The 22,548-nt window shown below is 36.5% G+C and overlaps 1 protein-coding gene across 4 annotated transcripts in view; it reads right to left on the bottom strand.

The window, feature by feature from the left end:
* ZMAT1 (zinc finger matrin-type 1) overlaps positions 1-22,548 on the bottom strand; it is a 40,670-nt gene that overhangs the window by 2,539 nt on the left and 15,583 nt on the right. For 2 of the 4 annotated variants that reach the window (XM_059050546.2, XM_059050542.2), the window contains exons 2-6: positions 16,030-16,136; positions 11,751-11,852; positions 11,499-11,673; positions 9,640-9,924; positions 963-1,062 (exon numbers count right to left, since the gene is read on the bottom strand). In XM_059050546.2, coding sequence (XP_058906529.1) covers positions 963-1,062; positions 9,640-9,924; positions 11,499-11,673; positions 11,751-11,852; positions 16,030-16,134 — 767 coding nt within the window. In that variant the 5' untranslated portion in view covers positions 16,135-16,136. The remainder of the gene's footprint in view (positions 1-962; positions 1,063-9,639; positions 9,925-11,498; positions 11,674-11,750; positions 11,853-16,029; positions 16,137-22,548) is intronic. The other 2 variants (XM_059050543.2, XM_067024266.1) reach the window with 1 other exon arrangement.

The raw sequence follows: 22,548 nt of genomic DNA, 5'->3' as shown, positions 1-22,548 counted from the left end.
GTAGTACTTAAAAATATAAGGCATGTTGGGATGTGTGGGAAAAGACCAATAATATTTAATGCCCTAAAGATGGTCTGATCTGAATGTCATACTGCTTTAAAAATTTTTGATTATTAGTTCCCTGTACAGATCTATAAATGTGACAGCTATTTATTCTGGAACCCTGAGATTTTAAAAAAGAGTCTAAATGAAGGTTAATTTTGTGAGTGAGACAACTTAGCTACTTAGTATTCAGACTCAATAATATAAATATTTTCCACTAAAATAATGTAACCGAAATAGTATGCTTTGATTTTTTAAAGCAACAAAAAATATATACAATAGTTAAATGCCCCATTGTCCCACTACCTGACTTAGCTGATCCCCAATTGTCCACTCAATCCTTTCCTCCTTAAAATAACAAAACAGATTGGAATAAATGTGTATTGAGCTCCTACTATGTGCCAGGTCAGGCACCTTGCACATATTTTTATATTTCATTATAACCACTTTATGTCAGAGCTGTCCAAAGTTACATACTTGGCAGAAAGATAGATCTGGTATTCCAATTCAGTTCTGTCTAACAACAAGAACTTCTTTCTTAACCACTATACCTCATTGGAAGGATGATGACTGGATCACTGAATCTCTGGAACTAGCCAAGCTTCCAGGAATTACAGGGATTATTTGAATTTATATGGTTAGTTAGTCTGAGAATGATCCTTTAGCATCTTTCCAAAGAAGGACAATGCTGTCTGGTCAGGAGGGGTGCCAGTTAGCCAGCTCTGTCAGTTACTATCATGGCTAGAGAACTCCCTGGGGGATGGAACTAGCATACAATATGTTACAAATATCACCAACCATACCCAGGATCAACTCTTAGGGAAATAAATGCCTAGAAAGTTTATAAAGTACATGCAAAGGTACTTGACAGAAGCCCTGGTCTTTGGTATCACAGGAGCATTTTGGCAAGAAATACTTACTTAATTTGATGTTCACTTCCTTGCATATGGGACCGGAACATTTCTAAAGATGTAAAGGTGATATTACAAATGTAACAAACGTAGGTTTTCATAATAAATGCTGAAAAAACAGAGAGTTCAAGTTAAGAAGGTCAATAGGAATACACTTCGAATCACATAGCTGGACAGGAATTTACTAGAGATCATCTACTTGAACTTTCCCAATTTAAAGCTAAGGCCCAGAGAGGTCAAATGACTTGGTCAAAGTCACACAGCGTTAGCAACACAGACAGCCTCTCAGAGCCCATGTCTCTTAGTTTAAAGTCCAAAATTTTTCACACTACACCACACTGCCTCTCTAGTCTTGGCCTCTTTCCTAAGAAACTGCTATCTGCCTGTTTATTGTTGCTACATGAAAGTACAACAGACACTTCAAATTTAGCATGCCCAATCAATCTTTGCCTCTTAATCCCTCAATCAACCTCTTTTTTGTTTGCCCCTAATTCTCTTTCTACCCAACTAAAACTTGAAACATCCCAAAATATTAAAAACAAATAAAAGCAAATTCTTACTCTCTTACCTGAAATCACTGTAGTGCATTAGTTTACCAAAAGTTATTTCCACAGACAGATTTTAGAAAGGAGCGAGGTTCAGTGAGCCCCACTCTCAGGATAAATGCTGAAAGCAAAATTCTGAAACACAACTGCTAGTTACCACTTCATAAGAGTCAAGAACTATAGAATAGATATACTAGTTACCTCTCTATTCTGATTCATAGGTAGAACAGGAAGTAGGTGACAGATTAAGTTTTATTTTTTAAATCTTATCATCCTACCGCTTTCTCTTTGGTCTGAAGAAGCAAATTAATAAGTTTCATGAGCTAAATATAAAACCAATCCCACCCTAAGGAAGAGGCAATAAACTGATGGGTGCAGAGATTTTTATGGTCAGGCAAGACCATCTTCTTTTAAATCAAACAGCAACTTAATCATTTAAAGGCCATTGAATTAATTACTACTAAGTGTATTGGCCTTGGCTAAGCAAAGATTATTCACAGAAACAAGAGATTATTGTCAAGGAGAAAGAAAGATTTTGACTTTGAAAAACATGAGGACTATGTTCACTATTGACATATACTCTGTGGTGGGCCCACGACAGCTCAGCTGATTATGTCAAAGTCTAAATAAATAATTCTTCAAAATTATCCTCTCTTCCTGTGCTCTGATTTTGTGCGTGCCAAGTCACTTCTGATTATAATTTGGTTTCCCATATTACTGATACAAAAAAGAGGATACCCTAGATGATAGATATATTTTTTAAAAACCTGGGAACTGGAAATATATATTTCTCCTCCTACCATAAATCAATACCAGAATGAAAGTGTATTAAACTACAATGTTTCTCAGCCTTCTCTGGTAAGAATCACCTGGAATGTGAGTTTAAAATATAGATCCCCAGACCCCCTCCTCTGGAGAATATGATTCACTGGGACAGGGAATGTGTATTATAACAATACCCCAGCTAATTATTGTCAGAGAATGTGTGGAAAAAACCACTAAGGGAATACTTTTTCAGTTCCTTGGTTATTTATCTGCATCTTCCAATTTTGTTTTTGGTTTGTGGAACCCCTGATTTGAGGCTGATCACCTCTAAGACTCTGGACTTCCTGCAAAGCTGAGGACTAAATCCAGGACTCTGTATGCTCATAACAACCCTTTTCAGGAAATTATTACTAACCTTATTTAACAGGTGGGAAAATTAAGGCTCAGATTCACTTGGCCAATACCATGTATTTTGAGGGCACCCAAGTTATGCAAGATAAGCAGGAATACTGGTTTCCTCTAGACTAGTGGTTCTTAATGTTAGTTACACATTGGAACCTTGTGGAGAACTCTAAAAATATTCATGTTACAGCTCCACAAAAGACTAATTTAATCAGAATCTCTAGGGGTAGAACCAGGCTTTCTTACTTTTTGAAAGCACTCTAGATGATTTTTCTGTGCAGCCACTGTTGAGCACCACTGCCTAGATTATCGAGTCAATGATCTTCATTATGATTATAAACTCAGATTATATTTCAGAGGTTTTACATATTTGTTTAGTGCTTATAGAGTATATTGTATATAATGTTCTCCTCAGTTCCTCCTTGGTTTCTTCACAAATTATACGAGAATATTATAATATAGGCAATATAGTAGTTTAGAGGAGCTGCAGGTCACATATGAAAGATCCAGAGGCAGTTCTGGAACTATGGTCTGCTTTCTATTAACTTAGCCCTTGTCTTTTTCACACACTGAAACTCTATCTTTTTCTAGGATATAGACATCTCATAAAAAAATATATAAAAACGGTGTAAACCCTTTCTGTGAAGACATGAAGTCTATTTATTGGCCCCAAGATCAAAATTCCTGGTCTGATCCTACTGAAACCTGCCTCTACTATGTTCCTTACACTGTCCATTCTCCTATCTGAGTCTGCTCCTTGGGCCTGTCAAGTTTTGCTCCCCTAAGCCCTGCTAGGATTCCCTGTTTCTGACTTTACCCAGAAACTCAAGCTTCTTTGCAACTTGTAACTTTCAGAATCATCCATAACCTAACACTTGTGGAGCCCACTTTTCTCCTAATCACAGCCCTATCTCATAACTACCTGGACTAAGGTCTTTGTTTTCAAAGGATAGATTGAGGAACTGCATATCTTTATAGTCTAACATTTTGGTTCTCAGTCTTGGCTCTATATCATAATCTCTTAGGGAGTAAAAAAAGAGAAAACAAAACACTAATGTGTGGGTCCCAGGGATTCTAATTTAATTGATTTTAGGGATGGCCTGAGCATTGGGATTTCTAAAAGCTGCCTGCATGATTCTAGTATGTAGTCAAGAATGATAACCATTGATCTAATATCTTAAATGGGGAAAAGCAACTGAGAGCTACATGAAAGCAAAAATGCAACTTAATGTGGCATTTAGCTTATGAAGAAAAATAGAAAATGTCCAGTTTACATGTTTTTAAATTACAGCAGGAAAACAAAATATTTCAAGAAAACTAACATTTGTTGAGGACCTATTCTGTGATGGGTACTGTATATACTGCTTCATTTCATCCTCTTTCAATCGTGTGAAGTAGCCTTATTTTCATTTTATACCTGAGGAATCTGAGGTGCAAATGGGAAACTGACTTCAAACATTTCTCCAAATCTATGTTTATCCCACTACACAACACTGCCTTTCAATAAACAATTATCAAATATTGAGAAAAAACATATACTCATTCCCATATAAAGCACTGAAAAGGATATTGCAGAATAAAATACAATTCCTTGTCTCAAGGGGGCCAGTTTAGTTAAGGGACTATAATTAATGCAACTGTCAATGAACAGTAATACCTATGAAAAATCAGAGGAAGGGGAGAATACCGAGAGCTAGAGAAGTGAGGGAAGTTGCGATGGACTTTGGAGGAAAAGAAGGATTTGAACTGTAAGGAAAGCAGTTAGGGCATTCCAGGGGAAGAAAATGATATCAGGTATGGAAGAGACAGAAATGAGCATGATGTGCTGAATTCAAATAATCTGTTCAACCAACACTAAACACCTCTGTGGCACCAAGCATCATGCTAGATGCTAGAGGTATAAGATGAATAAAATGGGCAGGTTGCTCACAAATCCAAGTGAGAAACAGACACATGAACAGAGGATTTCAATCTCATTTGGTAAAAGGTAAGACAAGTATGCTTAAGAGGTATGGGAATTCGAGGAAGCAGAGGCACTTAGTACAATATGGGGGTCTGAAGAGGGCTATTGGAAGAGATGATGCCTTAGTTAAACTTGGAAAAATGAAAAATAGTTAACAGTTAAAAGAGTTGAGAAGAGTACTGTAGGCAGAGGAAATAGCATGAAAAAAACACAGAAGTGTTTACAGGAACTAGTTAAAATTTGGAATTGTTGCAGAATAAAATATAAGGGGACGAGATGGGAGAGGCAAAAGTGTATCACATTAAAGAGACTTTTATATTATGCTAAGGAGCCTAGATTTTTATTCTGTGGGCTGGGAAACCTTGAAGTGGTTTAAGTAGTAAGTAACATGGTCAGCCGTGTGTTTTAGAGAAATCTCTCCTCTAACTGCAAAATGGAGGGTAATTTTAAGAGGAGCAAGCCTGGAAGTAAGGAGACTACAGTTACGTAAGGCAAGAGATGAGGAGGGCATGGGCGAGAAAGGTCACAGTACGGGTAGAGAGAAGCAGGGATATTGGTGAAATATTTACCATTAAAACAGACAAAATTTAATGACTGAGTGAATGTGGGAGATAAGGGAGAAGGAGGAATCTACAGAAGTCTAAAATACCTCTCAGCATAGTTTGGTGACTGAGTGGGTGGTGACCCTAACTGAAATTGGAACTTCATAAGGAAGTACTATTTTAGGAGGTGGGAGAGTAAGCATTGGTGAGTTTGAATTTGGACACACAGATTCTGATATATCTGTGAGATTTTCATGTAAAGGTGTCCAATAGGCAGTTAGATACGGGAATTTGAAAGGCAGAAGATAGGTTAATTTTGGAGAAGTCAGGGGATGGGGGTTAGTTAAGACAATCAGAGTGGGTGAGATGTCCTGAGGATAATGTATGTGTGGGCATAGGAACACCAACATAATGATAAAAACCCTGGAGAGTGCCACTCTTTAAACTAGATGGTAGAGGAGGAGGGGGTCCATGAAAAATCAAGAAGTACAGGACAGAGTTGTAAGGATGAACAAGAGAGAGTGATGTCAAAGGAGGAATGTTTAGTGAATGCAGTAAAGATGGCCATTGGATTTAGAAATTTAGAAGTCACAGTAACCTGTGAGGGACAGTTTCAGTGGAACGGTACAGTGGTGGTGTGGAGGGCTGGGGGAATGTGTGTCAACAAATGGTAAAGAGTTGAGGAGTGAATATCAGTAAAGACAGTTAAGAGTATATTTGAAAAAAAAACCAACAACACAACAAAAAACTTGGCAAAGAAGGGGAAAATGTAGTAGTTAAAGGGAAACTCAAGGTTAAGGGATTACATGGTTAAGGCAAGATACTTGGTATCCACATTTGATGGCCATATTTTTCTTGATGAAATAAGGAATAAGCTTGCCTGAATGTTGTGAGGAGGGGGAGTGTTGAACAGTAGAAAAGAGTCCTGGAGAGTGGTATAGGCTTAAAAATCACTGCTGAAAGGAAAGTTAAGGAAAAGGAAAAGTATTAAGTAGGACTAAAAGGCCACAGAGATTGGATAATAAGACTCTGTAGAGCTATCCAATCTCTAGCCTTATATAATTCTCCATAGCATCACTCAGTGTTCTGAATGTAAAAGTAGAACAAGTGGACTGTGGAATTGATCCTGGGTTGAAATCTTGCTACTAGGTAGTGAGAGAATAACAATGAGGTATAAGTAAACCATTCCAGAAGGTGGTTACAGCATTAAAGTGTGAGATGATGGTAGTGAAAATGCAATGGAAGAATAAAGGAAGGATAAATAGTTCTAAGACCTGATAAGACTGTGGACGGATAGGAGATAGGGAAATTTAGTCAAAGATGCCCTCAAAGATTCAAGTGTGGGTGACTAATAAATAGTGGTACTACTGGCAAAGAAAGAAAACTTGGCAAATTTAAGGTGGTTTTAGGGAAAATTATTAATTCAATTTTAGATATGTTGAGTTACAGGTAAAGGTGAGGCATCTAAGTGCAATAATGGGGCTAGAAATTAGTAAAATAAACAAAACAAATACAGTAAATTAAAAATACATACATACTTTATTTCCATATCGTTATGGTAGCCATTCCTGTGCTAATAAGATCTGGACTGAATGAGGGACATGAAGAGAGCAGTAAGAATGATGAAAAAAAAGAGAAAGAGATTAGATAGAGTAGAAACATATATAAACAATAGCAGATAGAAAAGAAGGCAGAGACAGAAAGAAGGGAGAAAATGGGTGAAGAGTGAATATAGTTAAAGTGGCACAGGTTAAGTTGTTTTCGTCTTACCACTTGCTCACTTATAATATGGGCTTCTGCTGTAGCTGTTCTTTGCAATTCTCATTAGCTACTTTAAATTCTTCAGCTATTTTTTAATCCTCAAATGTTTACTGTTATCAAAATGAAATAGTCAAGGCAGGGATGAAAATCTGTTCTTTGAGCTTCACCTTCAGAGGCTAGTGTAAAATGACTTCAATGACTGGATTAAATTATTCTGATGATCAGCACCTGCCTCCCCAGCCAGATGAAAATTTCACCAAAATTCTTCTCTCAATCTAATAACCTTGAAACTTCAGAGTGCTAAAATGACCCTCCTTTCGGAAGTGACCAAAGTGCACACATTTCTCATGGCTGACACACTTCTAAGTTCCAATTTACCTAATGCCACAAACTAGAAGCCACTTATTTCAGATTACCTTCAGCATAGCAATGGGAAAAATACCCTAACAAGTGGAAGTTTGTCATTTCTCCAAACATCTATGATTTTCAGAAGCCCTACCACTTCTATTTCTACACTTGCCTAAATCAATGTTCTTTAAAATCCTAGATAAAAATACAGATCTCTATGTAACTTTTGGGGATATGTTGAATCACATTAAGCAGAAAACGTAATAGTACAAACACAGGGTTAGCACTCAATAAATAAAGGCTAATAGTTCACTGATTTATATATTAAACTAATCTCTATTGAGGTAGGCCTACTCTGTGCCAGTTTCTATCTCTAGTCCTCGAAATATAGATGAGTTAGATGAAGTCCCTTCCCTCAAAGACCTTACATTCTAGTGGGAGATAAAGACACAGGGAGAGATAATTAGATACGCAGGTTAAGGAAGCAAAGAAGATAAGCCTTGAAGGAAGTGAAAAGGCTTGAAAGAAGTGAAATGAGTAGGAGTTGGTCAAGAGAAGACGGACATAAAGATGTTCTAGGCAAAATGGCAGCATGAAGGGCACAGAGACAAGAAATGGGGTAATGGTTTCTGGAAACCATAAGCAGCTTGTAGATTCTGACCCACATAGATCATAGCAGGAAGTAGCAGGGAATAAGCCTGGAGAAGGAGATAGGGACAAGAGGGTAGAGAGCTATGAAGCTTAGATTTTTATCCTTAGAAAATAGAGAAATAAGGACTTTTAAGCAGGGGGATGACATGAAAAGATGTATACTTTAGATGAAACACTCTAGTGGTTAAATTGAGGGTGGATCTAGGGAGAGAAAACTGATGGCAAGGAGAGTAGTTAGAGGTTGTGGCAATATTCTAGAACAATGCTTCTCAAAATTTATTGTAAGTACAAATCACCTAGGGATCTTGTTAAAATGCAAATTCTGATTCAGTAGGTCTGCAGTGAGGCTTGAGATTCTTTTTTCTAACAAGCTCCCAAGTGATGTTTATAATGCTGGTCACAAACCACACGTTGAGTAGCAAAACTCTAGAAAAGATGTTGAGGGCCTGAACTAGTGTGGGAAAAGCATGGCTGGAGAAAAGGTAACAGTAAGATTCAGGAGGTAAAACAGTCATGGCTTGGTGCCCCATTAGATATAGGAAGTGAAGTAGATGGTGCTGTGGGATTTACAATTAACTACAGGTTTCTACTTTGAATGACTGAGTGGATTTGAAATGGCTATGAGGTATGCAGGTGAAGAGGTAGCGGCTCTTTGAATATATGAATCTAAAGCTTTGCAGATAGGTCATAAGCATACAGATGAGAAATGAAATCAGAGGAATGGATTAGATCATGTTATAGATTAAGGTCAAGAATGGAACCATGGGAACGCCTACATTTAGACAATGAATTTTAAAAAGAGCACCCAAAGAAACAGAAAAGAAATAGAAACACGGGAAAAGAACAATAGCATAAGGAGTTACTAATGACAAAGAATAGAGCTTCAAGGAGGGAGTAATGAACATTTTCACATTACGTAGAAAGGTCTAGTAAGGAAAGAATTGAAAAATAATGGTGAGTAGAGGAAAAGAAGTGGGTGGAGAAGAGAATATGAAAAGGGAATAAAATATACTAGTAGTGAGAAGGTGCCTGTGGGGGAAAAATGAAAAAAACACATGGTTAGAAGAGCAAGTGGATCACTCCAGTCAGGATCAGAATCTTTACTGCGCCTGAATTCTTGCGACTCTTTAACAGCTCCTTTGTTCATCCTCTCTCCTTCCCACTGCTATCAATCTAAATCATATACTTCCTCTATAAAGATTTTCTGAACCATGATGTTTGGCTCCTCTGGTTACCAAAAATATGTACACAAAAATCCATGTCTGCAGCTTCTTGCAATGAAGTATTATTAACCCAAGTAGTTATATACTTGCCGCTTCAGGGAAAATAGTATATCTTCATTTGTATTCCCAAGAATGACTAGCCTAGCACCTAAGAGACACTTAAGTCATACTTAGTGACCAAATGATATAACTACATGATACTAATTTAAAATACTTCCTTACGTACCTATGATATAACATGAAACCGTGGTAATACCTATATTTTATTAGTAAGAGTCATCTAAACCTTTCTGGGTCTCATTTTCTAGAAAACCAACAGACAGACAAACGTGGACTCAAAAGTCCTTACTTATCGAAAATTCTATGATCCCATGAGTATTATCAACTTTGTATTCAGTAAAAGCAAAATACTATATACATAAGCCAGTATGTTTTATAAAATATAAACTTCCTAAGAAAGAGATTTGGGATATTTTTACTGTTTACCATTTGCATCTGATTTTGCTGGAAGAGGTTTCTCTCTTATCTTGTCTACAAAATTCTTCCTAGCTTCATTTCTTTTGTGTTTTTTCCCAACATAATGTTGTTGGGCCATTAATGGACTATTAAAGAAAGCAGGACAGAGCTTGCAATACTTGTTTGGATTATTCAAATCCAAAGCACTGCTGGAAGAGGAAGGCATAGTCTTGTCTTTAATCCCACCTGGAGGAGGCTTGACAACAAGGGGCTTCAGAAAAGTTGATTCTGCAGAAGTAGTAATAGGCACACCTGCTGAAATAGTCATAATGAAAAGTGATCAACATGTGTCCAGCTATTAGAGCTGCATTCATTATAAAGTATTAAGAAAAGTTAGAGTTCTTTAAAAACCTACTATCTCTGGACTTTTTCCATATAGGGCCGTTGGATAAAGGTACTCAGGCTAAAAAGAATTTCCTTCTGTGAGAATAGAAATTTGAATACAAGTCTGTCACCAAGTTTCTCCAACAAAGTTACAGGAAATAATATTCAGCATTGGGCATTTATTTCAAATGAATTTTAGTCATTTGAAAAATCAATGAAGGCATAAGAGATGTCTTAGGATGGTTCTTGAAATTAGTGAGGGTAAAAGAGATGGTACCAACTTCTAAGTTGGTGTCTTTCTTGAGTAGCACAGTAAATCACCTTTTCAGTCCAGATATGTGGTGTCTGTATCAAAATAAAATTTATGCAGTTGTTTAAGGCTATAAAATTATACATTTCCACAATTACAGTTATTTCAGAGCTCTTTCATTTAGTCTCCTCTCTGAGAAAAAATTATGAATTTGGGGACTAAAGATAAGGCTTTACAAGATGCTTTCTCTTGTAGGGCACACTGATTCTGTCCCTCTTGACTGACAGGCAGAAAAACAAATATACAAAAATTAGAGAGACTAGAATAAATTTAAAAATAATTCTGGTTTCATTTATTAAGAAAACTATGTGTTTTAATGCTGATGAGGCCTATGCTATGAGTTGGAAATTAATGTTGGTAAAATTTCCATGCTAGGCATGCTTTATTCCTAAAGTGTTGAAGCTAGTGAGAATGTGGTAAATTATTTATTCCAGAAAACTGATCATCTTATTTTATGTTCTAGCACACATTTTCAAAATACAGGCTGGTTTTCCAGGGTGCACTCTGCCACTTCAGGCCAGAAGTGAGATCTGTGGGTCAGTTCTCTCATGCGCTGGCAGCCCAACATCACTGGAAGGAGGAAACAGCAACGTTTTACAGTTCTCTGTATCTTTGGCATCTAACATAAAATAAGTACTCAATAACTGCTGATTGATAATGCTAGTAGTACTTTTTCTTTATATTCAAAGGAAGAAAGGAATGAGCAATTGGGTAGAAGCATTTTCTGACTATCGTTATAGTCAGAAAATGCTGCAACATAACTATATTATGGTGAAGACATTGGTCTGAACACACACTATGAGATAGTGTTTTGGTAAGTACTAAAGCAAAAAAACCGAATGAGATAGATGCCAAGGGGAAGAAGTAAGAAGGAGCTAAGACTTCATAATTTGATTAGAAACTAGAGAGCTCAGGTTGCTTATTGTTCTTTCTTTATAGCAACATAGCAAATAACTTGCTTTTATTTGGATTTAATAAACTGAAAAGGAGAGGTCGTAACATTTCTTAAAATTCAGCTAGCAATTATGATCTCTATATTAAATTACAAGGATACAGAAAGAGATTAACCGAGCGGAAGAAGAACCAAGTTACTGCGGCAGAGTAAAAGTCTCTCCAATAAAAAGTGGATGGCAGAGATGGGAAAAAATTATAGAGAGACCCTGTATTGAAGCTAAAGAGGTGAATGTCATCTTACCCATCTCTGGCTGAAATCCTGATGGAGATACCTGATCATGCTCCTCCATTAATTGCTTCAGTTTTTTAGCATGGACTTTCCCCACATAGTGAGACTGAGCAACAACTGGGGAGCTAAAAATCATGTTGCAGAGATCACAAAATTTGTTTCTGTCCACTACTTCACTCCTATGCATCTGAAATAAGCACAGTCTTGTCAGAAAGATTCAATAACTCAAAGTTTTGAATTACAACATCAACAAAGGCCACTCACCTGAAAATTCCTAACATCCTTCTTCATTTTCTTACCAAGCACTTCATTTTGTTCCCCATGCATTTGAAAATAAAACCTAACATTTTGAGCATGTTTTTCACTCTGAAAAAAAGATATAATATGACTTTGTTTATTCAATAACAGAGGTACCCCAAATTTACACTCTTCAAATCTGAGGACAGTACCCATGAATTGAAATATATTTAATGTGTACCAAGTTTACAAAAAGGCTTCACATGCTTTCAAATCTCTAAATCTCAGTTAAAATGAAAATAATGCTGTAATTTAGAGTCCAATAACTTCTAGGTTTATGTTTTTGACAGAGACTCCTAGTTTTTTTTTTTTTTTTTTTTTTTTTTTTGCCTAATAGCAAAACTTCTTCTTTTTCCTTAGTTACACATCCTAGGCAATATACCCAGCTAAAAGACTGCATGTTCCAGCCTCCCTTTCAGCAAGATGTAACCTTGTGACTCTATTCTGGCCAATAAGATGTAATCTGAAATGCTGGGTAGAACTTCTGGGAAGCCTTCTAACAGGATGGAGGATGAAACCCTTCTTCTAATCTTCTTCCCTCCTGCTTCTGGAATTAAGATTTAAAGGTCATCTGGGACTATGGGGGATCTGGAGGACAGAGGCTGGTTCGTCAGAGTAGAAAGACAGAAAATGCCTAGATCTCTGATAATGTTATGGAGCTGTCACATCAGCCCTGTACTGCTTACCTCTCAAATTCTTTTATGTGAGGAAATTAACCCTTCTAGGTTAGGCAGATTAGAAAAATCTCTGAACAAACGTATAACAAAATACACAATAACGAAAATGTTGGTGTAAATAGAAGGGAAACAACATTCCTGAACATATACTGTGAGGCAACTGCTTACTCTCTCTCTACAGCATTTTAAATTGTGAAATATATACGTATAGAAAAACACAGGAAATAATATAGTTGAAGTACATACCCACTGCCCAGTTTTAACAGATATTATTAACATTTTTTTATATTTCTTTCAGATCTCTTTTTCAAAAGAGGTAAAATTTTACACATACAGTCCTATCTCCTCATGCCAACAATCCCTCCCCTCCTCAGTCTCTCCCGATAGGTAACCACTATCTTAAAGTTGGTCTATAACATTTCCTCTATGCTTCTCTTCTTTTACTAGATATGCATGTACCCATAAACAGTATTATGTACTACTGTCATTTTTTAATTTTATGAAAATGGAATCAGTCTATTCATATCCTTTTCAACTTTTTATAACTCAATATTATGTAAGATTTACCCATATTGATACATATAGCTCTAGTTCATTCATATTACATGCTGCATAATATTCCACTCCATATGCTACCCATCAAGTCCCCTACTGAAAGCAGTTATGTTTCTGTTTATTTTGCTATCACAAGCATTTCTGCACTGAACATATATAAACATATCTCCTAATATAATGTCCAAGAGTTTATTTAAAGTAGACACCTAGATATGGACTATTTGACTTATAAGGTATGAGGGTTTTCAGCTTTAATAGGTATTATAAAATTTATCTCCAAAGATGTTGAAGCAAGCAACTATATTCCAATAAAAATTAATTTAAAAAAAGATGTTGAAGCAGTTTACAACTCCAAATGTAGCATATATGAGTGATTTGTCTTCCTATATTCTCCTGAAGTGTTAAGTGCTATTAGATTTCAATTTTGAGGAGCATGATGGTTTTGATAAGATAGTTCATTATCACTTTAACTTGCATTTCCCATATGATCACTTCTGAAGTTAAGTATCTCTTCTATAGCCTGTTTATAACACTTTCCCCTTTTTCTATTGGGTTGTTTCTTGTTCTAATTGATATATAGTTCTTTATATATTCTAGACACAAATCCTTTGTTAGTTATATCGGTTATAAATAGCACTCAATCTGTGGCTTGTCTTTTAACTTTATAATGAATTTTTTGTCATATAAATTTTCCCTACCAGGTATCATGGCATATTTTAAAGCTATACTAATAAGGTGAAATTATTATAGAGACAGGCAAACAGAGCAATACAATAAAACATAATAACATTATAGGGCTTCCCTGGTGGCACAGTGGTTGAGAGTCTGCCTGCAGATGCAGGGGACGCGGGTTCGTGACCCAGTCCGGGAGGATCCCGCATGCCACAGAGCGGCTGGGCCTGTGAGCCATGGCCGCTGAGCCTGCACGTCCGGAGCCTGTGCTCCGCAATGGGAGAGGCCACAGCAGTGAGAGGCCCGTGTACCGAAAAAAACAAAAACAAAAACAAAACATTATAAATATATATATATATGTATATATGAAAATTAACTTATGATAGAGATGCCACTACAAATCAGTGAGGCAAGGATGGACTGTTTAAATACATATTGCTGGGATACCTGGCTATCTGTATGGAAAATAATGTTACCACCCTCCAGATGTGAAAATCAATACCAGATGGATCAAACACTTTAACCTAAAAAATAAAACTTTTAAAAGTATTAAAAGAAAATAGACAGAAGTATCTGTATGACAAAAGAACAAAGAATGGTTTCTTAAACATGTAAGTACAAATACAAAAGGAAATATTAATAAGTGCAATCTCATTAAAATTCAAAACTTCTGCAGTACTGTCCTATTTTACATGTACAATAAATACTATGCTGAGATAGTCTGACACTATTAACCAAGCTGTATACTAAAGAGAAAAAAAAATCACCTTTTCAAGTAGGATATTTGCACAGAAGTGCTTTCAAATATATGGAAAGTCATATATAGTTTTGATTTGATTATTTAACAAGCTTAAGTACGAAACTTACAGATGGCACTGAAATTTAAATTTAAAAATATGCTACAACATTACATAACATAATGCTTTATAGCCATTAAACTATTATAGAAAAGTAAAAACATGTAATGATAGGACAAAGTGTTCAGAATATGTTCTTATATAAAAAAGCAAGTGTAAAACAACATACAATTCTCTTTTGTAAAAATATGTCTGTGTGTTTAGACAGCATACTGGAATCATATAAACTAAATAGAAGTTAATTAAATGATGCTTACTTACAAGCAAGAGAATTATGATTGATTCATATTTTCTTATATTTTTATATATTTTCTACACTGAATTCAGTACTTCATAAGCCCATAAAAGTGATTTTTCAAATTTAAATTCAAATGGTTCCAACTACAGCTATCACAGAGCCCCTTGATTATGTGTATCTCTTTATTAACTCTAAATCTTTGAGCTTCTGGGTCCCAGGATATGCTAGGGACAATCAGATATCTGATTTCACTTAATTCTCACAAGTATAGTAAAAGAGATTTTATGCCCCCATTTTGCAGGCTCAAGAAACACGCTCAGAGAGGCAAAGTGACTTGCCCAGGATTTCACAACAATGGTGGAGTTAAGACTTGAACCTATGTTCTCTCAATCCACAGCCAACACAAGTTCACTATCTGTAATTACAGTAATTGAATCCCAATCAACATAAGGACTGAAATATAGTTGCCAATAAGATTAGCAATGGGCAAAACAAGATGAGGTGTTTAAAAAATAGAACTGGTATTATATTTCTTTTAAGTAAATGTATCTAGTACTTTTGTTAACACGGATACCAGATATGAAAAAAAATCCAATAGTTCATAATATGATGTAGAAATGGGAGACAACACTAACTAAAAGAAAGGAAAGAACACTGGATATGGAATTAGAAGAAATCATTTGTAAGCTTAGTCATGCCAAGATTAGCTATGCAGAATCACTATCCCTCTGGGTTTCAGTTTTCTAATCAATAAACTAAAGAAGTAAGAACATTAATCATTCCTCTTTTGACTCTAGAATTCTATGGTACTGTGCCTAAAACATGTAGCTAAATCAAGTGCAAGACTAGTTCATTTTGTTTTTATCCTTCATTTACTGTAAAGGAAAACTCTGGAGTTCAATAATATCCCTTGATTCACATTAACTGTTTCCTACTCAAGCTTTATAAAACTTCCCTTATATTTATTACAAGGACACGAAGGATATAGTGGCTTGACAGATACAAATGGAGGCAGAATGATGTGAAGAAAAGAAAACATGCTTTGGAGTCCCAAAGGCTAAGTTTAAACCCAAATTCTCCAAACTTAAGCTAGTAAGTTACTGTCCCTCTCTGAGCCAGGCTCCTCATCCATCAAAGGGAAATAATACACAGGATTCTCATAAGAATCAAAAACAGATAATATATGAAGTTTATCTGCTATACTTAAAAACCTATTTTAGATTCTATTCCCATTATTTTTAACCTACCTCATAATGTGAAATCCTTTGTGATTCAAACTGCAGCACCACTCCACATATATTACAAAAATTATCTGTAAAAAGTTCAGTCTTCTCCTGTTCTTTCCAAGTCATATCTATGAATAAAATAAAGAGTAATGAGACTATATATCACATAAATGAATATTTAGAAGTATCATTTTCATTCTTCAACTACATATTGTTTCATATACCACCTCAAACCTGAGTGCTTGTGAGGCTACAGTAAAAGCTTTTTGCTTACTGAATATGCAATTTAATATGAGCATAATAAATATGCCTCTAATGTAGGATATAGCAAGAGTTTTTTTTTTTTTTAACATGATAAGCCTAGGCAATACCATACCAAATGAAAAGTTATGGGGGTACCAGTAACTTCATGAGCTTTGTAGACTGATTTGGGGCACCAATAATGAGTGGCAGGATTAAAAAACCAAGCCTTGGAATTTGTGTTTTACAGTAGACAATCCTTAAAAAGGCATTGTTATAAGACTGTCACTTATCTGGAGCTATGGCTCCAATGTTATCTAAAAATCATACAGAACCACAAAAAAACTTTGCCCGTAGTAGGCAAGCATTTTCAATTGTTGTACAAACATTAGCACACTCATCTCGCCAAACAAGTCTCACAGAAGCCCCCAAAGCTATAAAGTAATGTTCATATAATAACATCTAGAAGTGTTATTTCTAAATGTTTCTCACTGTAACAAATAACACAGGCCAAAACTTTCTGAATTTACACTTGAGGTCCACACTTCTATCTAAACTTCTTAACAGCTGCAATGTATTCCCCCCAAATTTATTAGTGCATCTATAAGGTATAAATCACAAAACATCAAAATTTTGCTTGCTATTTAGCTATTTAAATGAATAAGGTTATACCATACATACTTTCACAGAGAAAGGCCAATGATATATTAAATGGATAAAAAGTTGTAGAAAAATAAATACAATACATCCATTTCTAACACTAACAAAAAGTAAATATACATCACATATAAAAGTATGGAAAGATATAAATTAAATTTAAAAGTGATTAACTTTGGGAAGAGGGGCTAGAAAAGGAAGAAAGGGAGAAAATTTAACATTTTATTTTCTGTACAACTGTTTTCTTTCAATTTTTGCAAGAAGTATGTAGGACTTTCTATTTAAAAACCTTTAGAGGTATTTATTCTAAAAGTTATGTTGGATATCTGCAACTAAGCTTTGTTTTCAATACCACTGTATGGACTAAAAATGCTTACTTAAATTTCATGCTTAAGATAATAATAACTGTAATGAGGAACATGTCAAAAACAAGTTGATGAACACTTAAAAATTTATCCCTATAATATATAGTATCCTCTCTGAATTATTTTAGGTTGTTTTAAAATATATGATTTCTCTAACTTTGACTCTTAGAAGTCAGCAAGGTAGACAGTTTAACTAAAATGTATTTCAGGACTTCCCTTGTTTCAGAATTAACTACTATATGCAATCTGAGCATAGTGATAAGATATTGAACTTCCTATTAAATTATTTAATAATAAGTAAATATTATCATTTAGTGGCAATATAACTTGTTACAGAGGGAAAGTTTCCATTAAGAAGACAAAAGGAGGGATTCCCTGGTGGCGCAGTGGTTGAGAGTCCGCCTGCCGATGCAGTGGACATGGGCTTGTGGTCCAGTCCGGGAAGATCCCACATGCCACAGAGCGGCTAGGCCCGTAAGCCATGGCTGCTGAGCCTGCGCGTCCGGAGCCTGTGTTCCACAACGGGAGAGGCCACAGCAGTGAGCGGCCCGCGTACCGCAAAAAAAAAAAGAAGACAAAAGGAAACTACTAATTTAGAGGTTCAACAATTCCTAAAACTTAACACTCATTTCTTTCCTAGATCAACCTTTAATTCCAGATTTCCCTACTTCTAACAGTCAAAGTTTGACACTGACACTCAAGTTGGGAAATATGAAGGCTAAGTATTTTAACCTAGCCTTTCATTACTGGTGACCCAGATAAATTTCCATGAAGTCCACGAAGTTACTGGTATCCCTACAACTTTTCCTTTAGAATGGTATTCCCTAGACTTATTGCCCTTGACTCATTTTCTCAAACAAGATCTTGGTCTGTTTTTCTTTATTAAATGGCATAATATTCCAGACTCAAAATCTCAGCCATTCTGCTCCCCAGCAAATCACTGTTTCATGTCAATTCTAGCTTATAACGTTATTTGATATCCATCTCTTCCTTTTAATTCCCCATAACTCTACCCAAGTTTAGGCCCTCAATGTCTTGCACATAATTTAGCTTTATTGGTATTTACTGAGCTTAGTTTCAAAGTACTATGGTACACATTTTCGAAAGAGATAAGAAAAAAGAATGAGCACTTATTGAAGGCCCTCTATGTGTAAACAAGATAATAGCTTACTCCTTTAGCTCTTTAAACAAGTCTGCAAGGTAAGTGATATTTCCCACATTCTGAAGGTTAGGAAATTAGGATTCACTGAAATCGAAATAACTTGTCACATGTGTTATTTGGTGGAGTGGAACTTTGTTTTATCTTGATTTTTTCCATTATAAATACATAACTGTTCCACATGTTGGAAATGACACAGCAAGTGAATAACTCCTAATCTCAAGGAATTTACAATTTAGTAAGGAATATGTGTAGAGAAAGAACCATGGGGACTTCACTGGTGGTCCAGTGGTGAGGACTCCACACTTCCAATGTAGGGGCCTGGGTTCAATCTCTGGTGGGGGAACTAGATCCCACATTCCGAAACTAAGAGTTCGCATGCCGCAACGAAGATCCTGCAGGCCACAACTAAAGATTCTGCGTGCAGCAACGAAGATCTCGCATGCCACAACTAAAGATCCCCGTGCAGCTTATTTATTTATTTAAATAAAGAACTATGATTCCAAGATCAAAATGTCATGAGTGATATAAGACATAAGGTACAGTGGGTTCCTGCTGAGGAGTTTGGGTAAAACTTTCTAGAGGTGAACAGGTTTTGAACTAAGCTTTAAAAAATGTATAAAATTCAGATAAAAAGAGTGGAATAAAGGTACCTGGGGGTACAAAAGAATATGAAGGACAATAATTGAAAGCTTGGAATGAGGCCAAATCATAATTGGCTTCATTAGGGCATTTGGGCTTAATTCTGCATTCAACAAGAGAAAAGACATGATTAAAAAGGGATATGAGAGGAGCTTCAAAATGGCAGAAGAGTAAGATGCGGAAATCACCTTCCTCCCCACAAATCATCAGAAATACATCTACATGTGGAACAACTCCTACAGAACACCTACTGAACGCTGGCAGAGCACCTCAGACCTCTCAAAAGGCAAGAAACTGCCCATGTACCTGGGTAGGGCAAGAGAAAAAAGAAAAAAAAAAAAAACAGAGATAAAAGAATAGGGATGGGACCTGCACCACTGGGAGGCAGCTGTGAAGGAGGAAAGGTTTCCACACACTAGGAAGGCCCTTCGCAGGTGGAGACTGTGGGTGGCGGAGGGGGGGAGCTTCGGAGCCACAGAGGACAGCGCAGCAACAGGGGTGCGGAGATGGGTGTGAGACGCTAAGGCTGCTGCTGCAGCCACCAAGAAGCCTGTGTGCAAGCACAGGTCACGATCCACACCTCCCTTACTGGGAGCCTGTGCAGCCCGCCACTGCCAGGGTCCCGTGATCCAGGGACAACTTCCCCAGGAGAACGCATGGCACACCTCAGGCTGGTGCAACGTCACAGGGGCCGCTGCCACTGCAGGCTCACCCCACATCTGTACCCCTCCCTCCCCCCAGCCTGAGTGAGCCAGAGCCCCAAATCAGCTGCTCCTTTAACCCTGTCCTGTCTGAGCGAAGAACAGATGCCCTCAGGTGACCTACACACAGAGGCGGGTCCAAATCCAAAGCTGAACCCCGGGAGCTGTGCAAACAAAGAAGAGAAAGGGAAATCTCTCCCAGAAGCCTCAGGAGCAGGGGATTAAATCTCCACAATCAACTTAATGTACCCTGCATCTGTGGAATACCTGAATAGACAATGAATCATCCCAAATTTAGGAGGCAGACTTTGGGAGCAATGATATGTATATTTTTCTCCCTTTTTCTCTTTTTGTGAGTGTGTATGTGTATGCTTCTGTGTGTAATTTTGTCTGTAGAGCTTTGCTTTTACCATTTGTCCTAGGGTTCTGTCTGTCCGTTTTTTTTTTTTTTTCATTACTTAAAAACTCTTTTTTTCTTATCAATTATTTTTTAAATTTATTTTATGTCATTTTAAAATTTTTTATTTATTTTATTTTATATTATTTTATTTTACTTTATTTTATTTTATCTTCTTCTTTCTTTCTTTCTTTTCTCCCTTTTATTCTGAGCCACGTGGAGGACAGGCTCTTGGTGCTCCAGCCAGGTGTCAGTGCTGGGCCACTGAGGTGGGAGAACCAAGTTCAAGACACTGGTCCAAAAGAGACCTCCCAGCTCCATGTAATATCAAATGGCAAAAATCTCCCAGAGATCTCCATCTCAACGCCAAGACCCAGCTCCACTCAGTGACTAGCAAGGTACAGTGCTGGACACCCTGTGCCAAACAACTAGCAAGACAGGAACACAACCCCATCCATTAGCAAAGAGGTTGCCTAAAATCATAATAAGGCCACAGACACCCCAAAACACACCACCAAAAGTGGACTGCCCACCAGAAAGACAAGATCCAGCCTCATCCACCAGAACAGAGGCACTAGTTCCCTCCACCAGGAAGCCTAAACAACCCACTGAACCAACCTTAGCCACTGGGGACAGACACCAAAAACAATGGCAATTACGACCTGTAGCCTGTGAAAAGGAGACCCCAAACACAGTAAGTTAAGCAAAATGAAAAGATAGAGAAACACATAGCAGATGAAGGATCAAGGCAAAAACCCACCAGAACTAACAAATGAAGAGGAAATAGGCAGTCTACCTGAAAAAGAATTCAGAATAATGATAGCAAAGATGATCCAAAATCTTGGAAATAAAATGGAGAATATACAAGAAACGTTTAACAAGGACCTAGAAGAACTAAAGAGCAAACAGTGATGAGCAACACAATAAATGAAATTAAAATTTCTCTAGAAGGGATCAATAGCAGAATAACTGAGGCAGAAGCACGGATAAGTAACTTGGAAGATAAAATAGTGGAAATAACTACTGTAGAGCAGAATAAAGAAAACAAAAGAAAAGAATTGAGGACAGTCTCAGAGATCTCTGGGACAACATTAAACACACCAACATTCGAATTATAGGAGTCCCAGAAGAAGAAGAGAAAAAGAAAGGGACTGAGAAAATATTTGAAGAGATTATAGTTGAAAACTTCCCTATTATGGGAAAGGAAATAGTTAATCAAGTCCAGGAAGCACAGAGAGTCACATACAGGATAAATCCAAGGAGAAACACACCAAGACCCATATTAATCAAACTATCAAAAATTAAATACAAGGAACAAATATAAAAAGCAGCAAGGAAAAACAACAAATAACACATAAGGGAATCCCCATAAGGTTAACAGCTGATCTTTCAGCAGAAACTCTGCAAGCCAGAAGGGAGTATCAGGACATATTTAAAGTGATGAAGGAGAAAAACCTATAACCAAGATTACTCTACCCAGCAAGGATCTCATTCAGAATGACAGAAAAATTAAAACCTTTACAGACAAGCAAAAACTAAGAAAATTCAGAACCACCAAACCAGTTTTACAGCAAATGCTAAAGGAACTTCTCTAGTCAGGAAACACAACAGAAGGAAAAGACCTACAATAATAAACCCAAAACAATTAAGAAAATGGTAATAGGAGCACACGTATCAATAATTACCTTAAATGTAAATAGATTAAATGCTCCAAACAAAAGACATAGTTTGGCTAAATGGATACAAAAACAAGACCCATATATGTGCTGTCTACAAGAGACCCACTTCAGACCTAGGGACACATACAGACTGAAAGTGAGGGGATGGAAAAGGATATTCCATGCAAATAGAAATCAAAAGAAAGCTGGAGTAGCAATTCTCATATTAGAGAAAATAGACTTTTAAACAAAGACTATTACAAGAGGCAAAGAAGGACACTACATAATGATCAAGGGATCAATCTAAGAAGAAGATATAAAAATTGAAAATATTTATACACCCAACATAGGAGCACCTCAATACATAAGGCAAATACTAACAGCCATACAAGGGGATATCAACAGTAACACAATAATAGTAGGGGACCTTATTATCTGGCCCAAAATGAAAACAGTGCCAAGACTGAGAAACCCTGGACTAGATTATCTCTAAAATTACTCTGATCTGAAATAAAATGATTATGTATAATATTAAGTAAAAAGTTCAAACCTTCTGGATTAGTAAACAATCACACTTCGAGTGCCTTTGTGTGTTAAACATTTTAAAAAATTTTATATTATATTCACCACATCCTAGGAGAGATAGAGTATTTCTGTACTTTTAGAAGAAAAATACTGAGTGATTAAATAATTTTCTCAAGTTTATATAGTTATGGGTAGA

Source organism: Kogia breviceps, chromosome X (assembly GCF_026419965.1).
Source record: "Kogia breviceps isolate mKogBre1 chromosome X, mKogBre1 haplotype 1, whole genome shotgun sequence".
In the NCBI taxonomy this organism is placed as follows: domain Eukaryota; kingdom Metazoa; phylum Chordata; class Mammalia; order Artiodactyla; family Physeteridae; genus Kogia; species Kogia breviceps.
Note: the sequence above shows the minus strand (reverse complement) of the source record. Positions and strands in the feature narration are given on the sequence as shown.